At 43.7% G+C, this 14,357-nt stretch overlaps 1 protein-coding gene across 3 annotated transcripts in view; it reads left to right on the forward strand.

Annotated features, from left to right (window-relative positions):
- Window positions 1–9,387: 9,387 nt before the first annotated feature.
- Window positions 9,388–14,357, forward strand: part of LOC128715451 (poly(rC)-binding protein 3) — a 48,072-nt gene continuing 43,102 nt past the window's right edge. For all 3 annotated transcript variants that reach the window (XM_053810351.1, XM_053810352.1, XM_053810353.1), the window contains exon 1: window positions 9,388–9,480. In XM_053810351.1, coding sequence (XP_053666326.1) covers window positions 9,388–9,480 — 93 coding nt within the window. The remainder of the gene's footprint in view (window positions 9,481–14,357) is intronic.

A 14,357-nucleotide genomic window follows, 5' to 3' on the forward strand; every position in this document is an offset into this window, starting at 1 on the left:
TGCCACCCTTCACCATCACCTGGCATGTGACGTTGGTCATTGCCATGCGTACTATTCTGGTAATTTTAACCGGAATTTCAAAAGGAGCTCATTGCGTCGAAAAATTTTATCTAAGCTGCCCTATCGAATGTGCCCTTGAAGGCAACAAAGAGACGGAACGAGTGGAGCTGTTGCTCCGCCATATTCCTCCAACATCTGCCACATGGTAAAGATCTGATCAGTGATTGATTTTCCGTTTCGGAATCGCCTCTGATAGTTTCCAACTATATCTCCTACGAATGTGACAGACCGATCTTGCAGTGTTCCATACAGTGTAAGCACTGACAATTGGTGGTAAAGCGGGAATGAAACGGGGGTGAAAATCAATCACAGAAGAACCAAAGCGGTTACTGTACCACACAAGCGGATGTGACGTGTGCCGTGGCAGCTCTCGGAATAGCGGGCCAGTGGGTCTCTCTGTGTGTTTGTATGCCAACGCTACCCGGTCCGTTCTCTCGATTCTCGGCCAACACATATTTGGTACGAAATCAGTTCGTCGGTCCTTTTTAGTCTGCCCATTCGCAGTTCCCTCCCGGTTTCTTCGACTTTAACGCCACCGTCCGTTGGTTTTTGAGGTGAAGAAGGAGACGATCAAAGCTTGTCACGTCGACGATGGGGGGGGTGAACACATCTCATGCACGTCGAAGAAATAATCGGTCCAACCGGTAGCAGCAGCATCACCACTTCGCGACAGTTTCGCTCGGTGATCTCTCTCGCACTCTCCCGGTGCTATTGTATGTAATGATTGCGGGGCCATCGGTTGGGGTACTTTACTTGCTCCCGATACTATTACTGCTGGTGCTGATGTTCCACGCCAATGTAACCGTACAGAACCGCTCACTAAATGTCGTCCGCTTTTTAGCGCTGCCAATATTGGACCGGAAGGAATGTGACCGGTTTTGGGAAAGTCGCTCTCGCCGAGAGTGTGGCTCCGTTGCACTGGTTTGTTTAACTGTTTTTCTTTTCTTTGTTTTTAGGTCCGTTTTTATAATGTGTATTACACTTTATCGTGTACTGTTGCGGTCAGATTGGTGCTTTTTCCCTTCCGAAACGCTGCCAAAAGCGCAGGCTGCAGATGGCGATGCACAAAAGGGACAGAAGCGGGCACACGTTATCGTGAAAACGGTTATCGACGGTTTTCGGGACCGTCATTGTGTTTTGTTTGGTGTGTTTGGTGCTGCTTGCTGGCCCGATGGTGAGGAGGCACCATTTAAATATGCTACGGAACACGATGCACCGTTGGAAATTGGCCGACAAAATACGACATTGCACTCGACATGGGTCCAAAAACGGTGCTGCTGCAATCCAGTCGTCTGGTTCCTGCTTTGCACGGTCTGAAATTTTTATTGGAATAATTGTGTGGCAGCAGTGCCCACGACTACTCCACCGCAACATCATAAACCCGCGTTTGTGTGTTCAGCAAAGAAGAGGATATTTTTTGGCAAAATGCAACGCCCCGTATACCACCCGAATGTGCAATGTTTTGTTGCGAATCAATCGCAAAACTGTGCCATGGAGAAATTTTAGTCGATTATTCCCTCCCGTCCTGTCCAGCGGAGGAGTAGGAGGAGGTTAGGTAGGTGCGGAATCGATCCATTGCACATTAAAGGTACACGGGGGTTTCAGGAAACAGGTTGCACAGAGAGTGTCAACCGATGGGCCAGACACATTCCTTTGACAAACGCACGCAGTGGTGTGCCGTCCACGGTGTTTGTATTGATTTTAGAAGCCTCGTACGGGGAAAGGTGTCTTGCACGATGCACAATATACTCAGCTCGGGGTGAGTGACGGAAGGGTGAAGGTGAAGGCAATAGAAGCGGGAACGTTCTCTGTGTATCCGCCCCTTGTAGGGCTTCCCTTGATTCCCAATAGCGCAGTCGAAACCCTCGGGGGGCTTCTTTTCAGGGTTTGGTTTTCTCCGACCAATACCATATCCGGCTCATAATACCATAAGCTGTGCAGATGCACCTCCGGAGCATTTGATGATGATGATCGTCGTGCGCTGACGTGCCCGTGTGTGGACCCTCTGGCGCTGGACGTCCGATCGATCGAAATGCGCGTCTGACCAAATCCAGAAGCCTGTAACAGCGCACCGAAAACCGAGGAGCGGACAAAGGAAGGTGGGGGCATGTGTGTATGGTGTGGTGGCCAGTGCCTGCGAACGTAAGGCGATAAGAGGATTTATTCTATACGCTTTTTTTTTCTACTTACACAGTACTTTTACACCACCATTTCTGCCCCTGCCCTTGGACACCGTCACTACGGAACCGGGGTGTATAGTGGCCATTGTCATCACAATCTTGAGGGGGTACCGCCAGGCGGGGGGGGTGGCGGGGGTATGATGAATGCCGTTTGTCTTGCGCGTCTGATCCACTTTTAGGAATGGAAGAAATCTTTCGCGTGTTGTTTTCTATATAATATCAGCAAACGACACACACACACACACACGCACACCAACACCATCAGCAAGTTGTAGTCAGATTCTTTTAAAATGGTCACATTTCTTCTGCCGACCACTGCACTGTGTGGAGTCCCTATGCTGCGCGAAGCTGCATGTGCGTCCGGCCGTTTATGCAGTGCCTTTGTTTCATTCGTCGATTGTTGGTTTGTGGTGTTTTTTTTTTGTTCTTTTTCTTTGTAGTTCAACACAAAACCCCACCACAAGCCACAGCGATACGCCTCTTGGGATTGGGGAAGAGAGTTTCGTTCTTATCGCGTAACAAACGACGGATGTCCATTTGTGTGTTGTTTTTTTTATGCGCCCCTTCATGCGAACGGACCAAACCAAAGGCAGTGATTGATTCAAACAAAAAGGAAATTCTTCTCTGCATTTGGCTGATTTGGTGTGACAGTTTTGTGAGTTTGATTATCAACAAAACAGGACGGTTATTCCGTTTGTTTTGACATTCATATTACTTTATGCTTTATTTTTCAGCGGAAGAAATAACAAAACCATTAAGATTGGATATTTGTGGGGAAGATCAACTAGCTTTTTATGTCTGCCCATTACTGGTTTATTAGCTTAAATTGTATCGTTTAAGTACTTACTGGTGGGGAATAACCAGAATATAGTTCGGTACCGGTCTAGACGATCACCGGAACAACCTTGCAATACGAGATTTGGAAAATCTTGCAAAAAAAAATTGTTTTGCAGCTTAGCTATACCTAATTAAACCGCAGCGAAGCGGTTGCAACAGGGCAGTCGTGTACGCACACATGCAATTTGAATATTTTGTCACCATTTTTGCGCTATCCAAGATAAGGTTACCGACCTGCTGCCGCCGTCATGTTTACAAAGCCCATTATCATGCGGCCGCGCGCTACCAGTTGCCACTACGCTTTTTTTTCTTATCAAGCATATGATCGATAAGTTTCGGAGCATGTAAAATCGAACCGATGACATACGCGTGTACGGTACGCGGTGCGTCATGGGCGTACTCCGGCAGGGAAATCAAAGCTGACGTTATCGTGCTGTGTTAAAGGCACGATACGTATCTGCTTGTACTGCTGTGGTGTAAATGACTATGTTGCAAAGTGTTGTTGGTATCTGTTTGTTACCTCCTGGAACCGCCTTTTCTTGCTGTCCAGAATTGGGTTTCCCGCGGTGCTAGATAGAGAACTACTGCTTATGTTGAGCTGTCTGTAAACTTTGTAGATGGTCTTTCGGCATATTTAAAAAAAAGCTGTAACTCTATGCGTGGATTGAAGAATTATCCCAATTGTGTGCAATGTAAATGTTTCATTGGTTAGAAAAAATGTATTCCTCCACTTATTTAAAACTAATATTCTATAGCCTTTATATGCAGTCCTCTCGAATTATGTATCTCTCGGGCGAAAAAAGAGCATAACAATTGCACTCCTTGCTGTGCTGTTCGTTGTTGGTAGTAGTTGTTGCAGCACTGATGCATCTGCTTTCCAGCTACACCAAAATTTGCCCAGTTCGCCCAGAAGTGCCACCGTGTCACCATTCCCCATTCGAAGGGAAGATCACGATTATGCTTGCCGTTGCTCACCATTGGGTCAAGCAGCATCAATTCAACGTGATGGTAACGTTTTGTTGTTTTCGGTTTTCCTTTTATGACGGTTCGTCTTTATCAACCCCGGCGTGCAGTGATCATTCCACGTAGGGTTGGCTTTTGGTGCAACCGTGCGAAACACCGTCCGCACCACAGAAGAGCCCTTCTCTTTACGGCAATAACGCGTCATTATGCACAGATATGTGTAATTTTGGCGGTTATAATATGTTTGCATTGTGGAATGATAGTGACATTAAGTTGCTGTGCGGTCAATTTTATGCTTAATTACGTTGGGAAATGTTTGACTATATTAAGACTGCGACAACGAAAATGTTGACAATAGTTATGCTTTTTCGATTTAATATTGTAAAATCATTACAGAAAGGAATGGAATATTAATCCTTTTCGTATGAAGAATCTGATACAGGCATCCACCCATTTACCCCCATGTATGATCATTTGTCGCAATCATGTTCTTGCGTCTGTCGTGCCAAATATGTGTGCGTGTTTTTTTTTTTGCATTGTTTTGTACAACTTATTTCGTTGGTCTGCCGTCGGCAGTCGTGATGTTATCCCATGCGCTTGCCATTCTACACCACCCAACTTTGGGGAGGGTATTCGGGGCCGGTTGGTTGTTCGGTTCTTCTTGTTACTTTTTGTTTTTTTTTGTTTTTACGAGTCTCTCCGTTCGGTTAGTTCATGTAACGGTATTAACTTGATACCGGCTCAGCCTCAAAAGCCGCCACACTTGCTGCGTGCGTTCTTGGAGGTTTTTTTCTCCCCCCAACTCCGCGTCCCTCTGTCCGCTTGGTTCAGCTTGTCTCGAGCTCCTGCGGCAATGCGTTACTGTATAGCGGAGTTTTAGTATGGGTCCAGACGATCGACCAACAGCCAGCGTATCGACCCTATCTCACATAACTTAACCGATTCCTATCCCATCCGGTGCACAGGTTCTGTTATTTTTTTTTTTTTTTGCAATGCGATAAAAAAACCGCTTCAAATCGAGAAACAGAAAAACATGCGCGCTCCCGGCACACCATTGCTTTCCATGGTTATATGGTGTAGGTACTTGGTGACATGTGCGCGTTCCGATCGTCTCGTGAACGACAAACGCCCAGACCCAGGGCGCGTACCACCGTTGTTTTTTTTTGGTATTTCGCGTTCGCAGAACAGAATGAACAAAAAAAGAAGAAGCCAAATGGCAAGTTCTTATTCAAATATCACGGTGTGTTATGCTCCAACTTTTATGGCCTATCATGGTGCGTTATATTTTTATTGCAAATATTTGCTCTTGCAACGAAGAATATGGATAGTTCGGTGTACAGTTTCCATTGCTTGGACGTCGCAATATCTATCGCGCTTGTTTAGTTTTCGGTTTCAAATACCACTGCTTGGTGGGCTGCATGGTGTAGTACATACATTTGCGTTCATGAATCGTTATGACCGCGAGTGGAATGTGTTACAAATTTTAAAAATAAATTAAACAATGTACAGCACTAACTCTTCCGTTTCCCAGATGGCACTGTACTGTGGATGGCATTATGTATTGAATGTTTTAGACAGACAACCTGAATCTGTAGATTTAGTTCTTTGGATAAACCCTTCCCGTTATCCCTCGCTATCAAATAAAGAACCTTCAACAACATCAAAGCGGTGGAACTGAATGGAGTTGATAACATCATATCCAGATGAAACAGGGCTGTTGTTGTATGGAATATGTTTTGGCAAACTTTCGAATATCTTAGCACTTTGTTAATGAAGTTATTATGATGAAGAATTACGTTAGATTGACACAATGTTCTTCATATAATTTTAATACAAATATTCTTCTCTAATTGATTGGTTTGTTTGATATAATTAAGTATTTTTTTTTTTCATCCACATGCATAAGATCATGATCCAATAGTGAATCCGTTTGAAATCATCAAAATCCTTCAAAGTCATTATTTGTACATGAAACAAAATATTGAACTCAAACTCGGAAATGAGTAATTGGCAATCACCTGTTGACTGCTATATGAACAAATTAAAATATAGCGAAGAAAATAATAATTATTATTTAATTGCAGCTGGATCCCGTAGCGTATGTAGAATGCTTAATAAGTATACATCGCTCCGAGACAAGACATCATATTCGAGCGAATATATTCTAACCTAATAAACCTAAACCTAAGCACAGTTTAAAATTTAAAAAGATTTATTGTATTGATTCCTATTTCGTCCGTTGTTACAGTCGTCCATTTTTCGTCCAACAATATTCCACAGCATAAAAAGATGCATGACACAATTTCGTTGCCATTTCGTCTGATCCCTCCAGGTAGAGACAAAGCAGATATGTTCAATGTAACGTAAGGTTTTATTGCTGCATCGTGTAATCCTTTTTTGATAAAGAGGATACGGTTTCGTCCATTGAACGTTCGTCATCATTCACCGGTGTGGGATCTTTCTTCCGAAATCAACTTTGATGTATGGATAGTGCGGTAGATGCTTGGGGCCATTATTCGCTCATCTTATTTGGAGATCCTCGACTGCTGTACCGTTCTGTAACTTTCCTCCCCATTTACAAACACCAGAATAAAAGCGATCCAGAGCGTATTAATTCATCACACGTGCTTTCGCCGTTTCCCTACGTTTGTAGCAATCTAGTGCAATAAGTTACCGGGAGTATATGTATGTTGTGCGCGGTATTTGCTTGGAGTTGATTGATGTTTTAATGTGTTGTAGATTAGATACTAATCCAAATTTCATCCTGTTCCTTCCTATTTTGACACGTACTTTTCTTTCCGTTTTCTTCCAGACGAATTAACCCTCGATCCATCCCAAAACAAGAACCATCAACGGTGTGGCCGCCGACCCGAATATCAGCCCCTCGGTGATGGTGTGGTGGTAGTGGAAGTGCTTAGCCCCTGCTTAAAATCGTCAGCCACCCGTAAAAACATTCCTGCTTACCAAAACAAAAAACAAAACAAGTGCGCACAAACAAACCAAAGTAGAAAACGCAAAGTATAAGTCGAACACACCTAGGAAAACAGTTGTGGGTATCCTCTTTGCGCACCAACTCCTTCCCAACGAACCGTGCGGGGCAGAAGAGACTGATAGCAGGCGCGTAACGTTTCTCAAAAAAAAAAAACCAGTGGAACTACTAAGGGCTGCACAGATCCGGCGCGAAAAAAGAAAGTGAAATCCCTGCCGGGTAGATTTGTTGGATGTAGAGATGGATAGGAATTTAATATTCATCTCGTATCGCCGCACAATTGAATCTCTATCCATTTAGTTTCGCCCGACCTGTTTGTGCCCGTTGCTTTATCTTCTGCACGGCAGATCCTTTACATGCCTCCATATACTTCCTGTGCGTTAGTGACATGTGTGCGTATACCCGATGCCGTCCAGCTTTATTGCTCCAGCACCAAAGAAGCAAGCTCTTATGCTCTCCCTTAAATCACGCACCATCCGGACCCACACATATACCCATACTAAACCGTCGGGCATATGACGATCCTCCCCTCTGTTTTGTGGTTCGCGAGGTACCAATGCCGAAAACTTTAGCTTCCGGACAAACTGTTTGCCATTAAACCCAATTTCGATGCAATTTACCAATTTTCGTTTTTTTTTTTTACCTGTTCGTGCTGGGTTCTGGTACAGCCGGGAAGGATGTTTTACTTCGTCCAAATCGTTTTTACGACTAAGAACTCCACCCTGCTCGCGTATCCGGTGCCGGAAATTTAAAGTGTTTATCTAAACCTGCCAGACACTTCCGGTAGACATACAGAAGACCGTTGTACTTTGAGCTCTAGTACCACTTGATGAAAAACTGGCATGGATGATGAAAGTCCTTAAAAAATAGTCCTGTTCTAGAAGGGGATTTAAAGTAGGAGTTTTCTTCACGTTCGATAGTATTTGAAGGAATCAAAATTTTTATAAAGAAATATCCCGAATAGGTCTGAAACTCCCAATAATGTGTAGTTTGTTGCCATTTCTTGCTCTCCGTCTCAGCGATAATTTAATCTGATGTAGGTGATGATGTTGGGGCGCAATTTTCCGCATCATCAGATTATCTCCGAGCTTTTTTTTTAGCCAAAGATGAGGGCAAAATGTCACCGACCGTGTAATGGGTGGCATTAATGGGTCTGTGGAAGTTTTTACCAAGACGGGAGATACGGGCGGGATCCACCAAAAGTCGACGACATTTTATTCCTCTCGATGTTGATGAGTATTACTATAAGCGCGTTTAAACATTTCAACCCGAAAAGGCGGCAAATTGAATGCCAAGAAAGTAACAACAACATCAACAAAAAATGAAAAGAAAAATTACTTTTTTAACCCAGCCTTTTGACTTGTTTGGCGGGGGTAGAAGGGTGAAGTGTAAAGAAAAACTCATCTAAATCGGGAAAGCTACACTACACTTCGCCTCCAATTTAGGCTCGGGCTAAAGGCATTGGTCCCGCAACGTTGTTTTGTGTTGTTAGGCAGATTGAGGTGGAGCGGCAAGGAACTAGATTTACTTTTAATTTATTTAATCTATCTTGGGCGATGACAACGTCGTTGCAGAACTCCCGAAAGGCTTGCGAACTCTGGCCGGAATGTTTTTAAGGACGTTTTGCTTTTTGTATGCCACTTTGTGAAGCGCCCGGTTCAGTGTGCTTCAGGATCGGAATCGGTGTGGATTGGGTGTGTGAGTGTGATACGAAGGAAGCAGCAAATTCATGGGATGAGTTTCCAGTCGGCCGTGCGACAAAAAGTGTCCCGGCAGCACAGAAAGGAAGAAGTCACTTTCGCCCATTTTCTGGAGGATGTTTTTAATTAATCAACTTTGGTCCTTTTTTCGTACATTGCCGTTTGTGGCGTTGTTTTACCGCTGTGTTTTGCTGGTAATATTCGCCGTTTGAAGTGTAATTAAAGCAGCAAATTTAATGCACTACGGCGTTCAAATAATATAGTCTTTGCGTGCCCTATGTGAGCTATCTGTATTTATGAACTGTGTGCACACCGATATGACATCATTGCCAAATATATGAATGTGCCGTCAATGTTGCAAATGAAGAATATTGAACTTTGTAGCCTAGTGAAGTTTGTAAGCACATCGCCATTTACCATTAGCATTTGTTCAGTTCTCCAGCGTACCAGTTTCAACGTTCTCCACCAGCGTCAAGTACAGCTTACAAAACAGCGTAACAAGAAAAGCTAAGAAATCCTGTACGCGCCCGCATTAAAAGTGACTCTGCGCCCAACAGCAGTCCCAGTGTGAACCGTTTTATTATCCAGTGTACAGTGTGTTTTAAAATCCGTCAAAATAACCACCTTCGAAGCAAGCATCATTGAATCCTTCGCCGAAATGGAGGACACCAAAATGGTCAAGATCGGGGACATCAACCTGTCCGATGATCCGGCAGTAACGCTCACCATACGACTCATCATGCAAGGAAAGGTAGGTTGTGTTTGTGGTCGATGATGTTCCTACGCGGATCTTACCGTAACGAATGTTGAATAGTTGAGACAATATTTTTGTTGAATTGAAAGTTCTATATTTTTTCCCCCCGTTAAGGTACTTCAGGGATATTGAGAAGCATTTATCAGCTGTGGGCACTTAGAGTCAATGATTAACGCCAGCCAGGACAAGCAAAGGGCACCAAGTTATTGGACTTGCTAACGCAGTTTTATCTTTGCGTTAAAATTATATCCAAGTTGTCATAATATCTGAACAATATTCTTAAAAATTGTACCAACTTTGCGTGTAAACATTGATAGTGAATTGTTAGCTTGCCAATGTTGAATGAAAAAGTATGCAAAAAAACGAAGCGAAGAGAGTTCCATGTGGCACTTTCAAGAAAAGCCATCCTTCGATTATCTCGCCTTAGAACACCCTCAGTTGTCCTCGCTGCTTCTCTACACAGGGGGAGGAAATAGGGCGATGCGAACGTGCGGGTAGTAGTGACGCGGTATCTTCAACCGCGCGTGGCTGAGTGTGCGGCGCTCTGGCCGTGCTCTTCTCATTTAGCAGCTGTGGCGATTTTGCCGTGTAGGCAGAAAAACGGCTCTTTAATTATACAACACTTGAAGTAGTGCGAGCTGGTGCGCGCTGGAACACAGTGCGCTACTGTACGCAGCCACGTTGGCCCTGGCGCAAAAGGCATTCGCGCTCGTTCCTCTGTTTCTCTTGTCACTTTTCTGCCACGAGGCGGTAGCATCATCTCGTTGCTTGTGAGGGTTCTTCACGATTTCCGTGCCACTCCAGTGCAAAACAGTGGGAGCGAGACAGCTCCGACCCGAGCGCAAGGAAAATGGATGAGGGACAGCAACAAAAACTGCCCGTGTCTCGTGGTCTCATGATGGATATGTTTTATACATAGTCTGCATAAAAAAAGGACGCCGGGAAGGCAGAAGCAAGTGAACAGTGAAGAGTTTCTCGTATATACACCCTAATGTGTGTGTGTGTGTTTTTTTTTCCTGTTTGGTCAGACAGCGAGAGCGGAGGCCCTTAGCCCTGTGGCGCTGCTCCTATCATCAGGTTCATCATTTTCATGATCATCGTCGAGCGTTCACCATCAAAAGGATTCCTTTCCGGTTCTTTTTGTCCTGCTTTACCCTTACCGCTGCTTGCCTGGTCGGTCGATTTGGAAATGAGTGGGAGAACTCAAACTCAGATAAAAAAAAAAAAACACAAGGACGATACCCGACGAAACACCAGGATCAGGCAAGGCAGAAACGCACAAACACACACACACACTACACAAAGGACGGATGAGACTGTCCCTTTACCACTTTTACATCCACTCGCTCACGTCTCCCGGTGGAGTTGTTGGCAGAGGGTGTATGTTTGGGAGGGGGAGGGGAGGTGGATATCATTGCTCAAGAGTTTATGCATGTTTGAAAGGTAGAAATCCCGGAGCATAAGAAGGGTCTACTTGGTCGCCCGGCCATGCCGAAAAGGGGTGGTGGTGAATCTATGATGATTATGATGTGGGTTCGTTGTTGGTAATGAACGTTGGCTTTGCTGCAAAGTGGGGACTATCTGGCCGCGCCTCTATGTGTAACGTTCTGTTTTACAGTTGATCAGAGCTGTTTCGTATTGAGTGATTAGTCTTCTTTTTGTGAATGTTGAAAATCATTTTAATGTTGTGAATGTTTAGCAGGAGTTCGGTTTATGCTTCTAGTAGCAAAGTATGTTGATACATCATTAGACATATTATGCAAGAATTGTCCAACATTTACTAAATTGTATTGTGAGTAATGAAGCACGGTTGGAGACGGTTGGTGTTGTGCTTAATAAATCTTTTGAGAATAACTCTTCACTTATAATCTTTAGTGAGGAGTCATTCAAATCAGAGATCGACTCTTGAAAGATTCTTGAATCCGTAAAAGTTCATAAGTGTAGGTCTTAAATCTTCAATGTTACATTAATCTTCAGATGTAGAGGTTCAGATTCATTCCTTCAGGTTAAATGAATGTGAATCCGATACACCCAACACAATTGAAGACAGATGCAACAATATCAGTAATTGTTTTTAAGTTTTAATGTTGTGCACCCTCATGTTAACTACATGTCTCTTGGCGAGTAATTGGCCCCCTTCGGTTTGGCACGTTGGGTTAGTTCCTCGATCGTGCAGTTTTGTGTTTCGCCGGAATAGTTTATAACCGAAAGGTGTGGTCGATCCCAACCAAACAACAAACACCGCTCTGGCTGGCGTATGTTGCAATCGCGACGGTGAAAATGCCAAATACATGTGCTTTGACTTGGGTTTGTGTCTAAAATTAAATTCTAAGGACTATTCCGTTAATTAGTCGTGTGGCACGATGAACAAAAAAAAAAAAACAAATAAAACAGATCATTCCCGCCACCACCCCGTGCAGACGATGCTGCTGGTACGCGGACCGGGCGCGAGAGATGACTGGGGCCGGTTCTCGGGCACTCCCATGTTTCTCGTGTGCGATGGCAACGATCGGATTTGCCCTCCCCGTGGGCATGTTGCTTTTATTTCATTTCTTATGAAAAATGTACCATATCAACGCAGGTATATGGTATATGTGTGTATTTGTCATCACAGCACAAGGGAGGGTGAGACGGATCTGTCTGGTTTCATTTACGGTCCGATCAGTCTGGCTGCTTGGTCCAAATCTTGAACTCTGTATCCACCAGCGTTGATGAGAATAGTGTACGTGGCGGCCACTTTGGGACGCTTTGCAGTTGCAGCAATTGAAACTGGTGCTTGGTTTTTCCACGACTCGAAGGGCGTGTTTCAAATTTTGGGGGATGAACTGTCCAATTCTCGGGTGACGTAGAATTAATACGTTCCTTTCGGACTAAATGCCAAACAGAAGCGCACAGCCGCCTTTACATGGTGCTATCGCAAAAGGTGGTGCCACTGCCGCCGAAGCCAGTCTAGACATGGCATCAAAACAGCGCGGCCCGGTCTGTTTTGTGGAGCTCTTTATAGAAAATGCACTCCGGCGGCGATCACCTTTGGGTGATGGACGAAATAATACGGCTCACGGCAGAGCGTGCATCTCGGGAGAGAAGGGGAGCACCGGGTTTTATGGTTTAATGCTTGGCTATGAATGCTGAGGAAGAATCTTTTGTTGCACAGCAAAATGCCGCCAGTAGTAGTGTTGCGCTAACATTTCCTTGTGCCTTTGACGCGCGATCAGCGCAATTTCTAATTAGATGCAGCGGAATGTGCGCTGATCACTAATCCCCTGTACATAGAGGCTGTTGGGGAACGCTGGTTCCCCTAGAAATGTAGAGCACATTTCGCCGACGGCAGACGGGATTTTTGGCGCTCGTTGAGAGGACCGGGTACGGTGAGCAACAACCGGGGGTCCTCCCCAACGGTGCAAGCGCGGTGTGATGATGGTGAAAGTTTGTGTCAAGGTGATCATCGTGAGCTGTGTGATTTATGGTTAATTAAATTAATTGAATTGCACGCCAGCCTGAAGTGTAGTGTACGCTGCGTCCACCTTTCGTCGTTGGTGGTATTTGTGGACGTGGTTTTTTTTTTACGAATAAAGATGAAGATGCACCGCGTATCGTGTGCAATTGTTAGCATATTTCGAAGTACAGCATTGGAATCAAATACATTTCTTTATTCGCTAGCATTCGAACGCTCCTGTTTGCTGTTGTTATGTCATCAACCAGGTAGAAGTAATGCACCTGTCAGAAACACTGGCACTCCATCAGCTCGCCATGATAATGAGCGCAGACCGGAACCGTCAGTAACACACGTGTCTTTCCACGACATGCCTTTTTGCCTGTCGGTGACAGGCGTTTAAAAATCCTTGAGCTATTTGTACATGCACTGGCAAAGCGTAATTCTTATCATTGCTCTTGATTGTACAATATCTACAATATGGAATATATTTCTTAAGTTGTTTGATATTTCTGTCTATTTTACAGAATATTTGATTGGCAAAATATAAACGTACAAGTTTTATGTGTTGAAACTTTCGTATAATAAATGTATAATTCGCGGCTCCATAGTGTTTGATTCAGGCAATTGCTTGTTGGTTTTTTAAAATATCTAAGGCTTTTTTTTATTTTAGGCTATTTAAGGATATTTAAAAAGGTTCCGATTTAACAATAACTGGTCGTAAAACCTCCCGAGGAATTCCCTGGACTCTTCAATATAAAATTGACACCTCAGTGATTCGAGACTTTTTATTTAAAAACTGAATATGATTGATGAAATGATTTCACGAGATTTACAGAATGTATTTTCGGGTATAATTTATATCTGCCAAATCGTAGGCGATTACTTATCAAATTACAATATTTCCTATATGTGTTCCTATAGTCGTCTATGTTTGATAATTTTTTTGTGTAATTCTATTATTTTCAATGTGATTTTTCAATCTTCGATCTCGTGCGTTAATCATTTTCTATTTATAAATATGTTCTTCGTTTCACATATTGTGACAGCAGTCAGATACTTACTTCAGTAGTATTCCAGGTTAAAAGAAAGGTGTCGTATTTACCATGAAGTGGTCAATTCTGAACCTTACTTTTTTGTCATTTAAATCCAGCATATTTTGCTTTACAATTTAATAACCTACGGAATGTTTTTTAACAAATTTTTTTTATATCAAGCTCGTCCTATACAGTACAGATATTGCTGTTACACAGCTGTCTGCTGCAGAGATTCTGCGTTGTGCGTTCTGTGTTTGGTATGCCCGCACGCTGTAAACGCTGTTGGGTTTAATTAAATTTTGTTAACTCCTGGTTGCGCTTGACGACTTTATGACTTTTCACCGTTGACTGATTCCTGTTAAGTAGCGTTCGCGCGATGTGTGTGTGTGTGTCCTCCGTTTGTG

This window comes from Anopheles marshallii, chromosome 3 (assembly GCF_943734725.1).
Source record: "Anopheles marshallii chromosome 3, idAnoMarsDA_429_01, whole genome shotgun sequence".
NCBI classification, from domain to species: domain Eukaryota; kingdom Metazoa; phylum Arthropoda; class Insecta; order Diptera; family Culicidae; genus Anopheles; species Anopheles marshallii.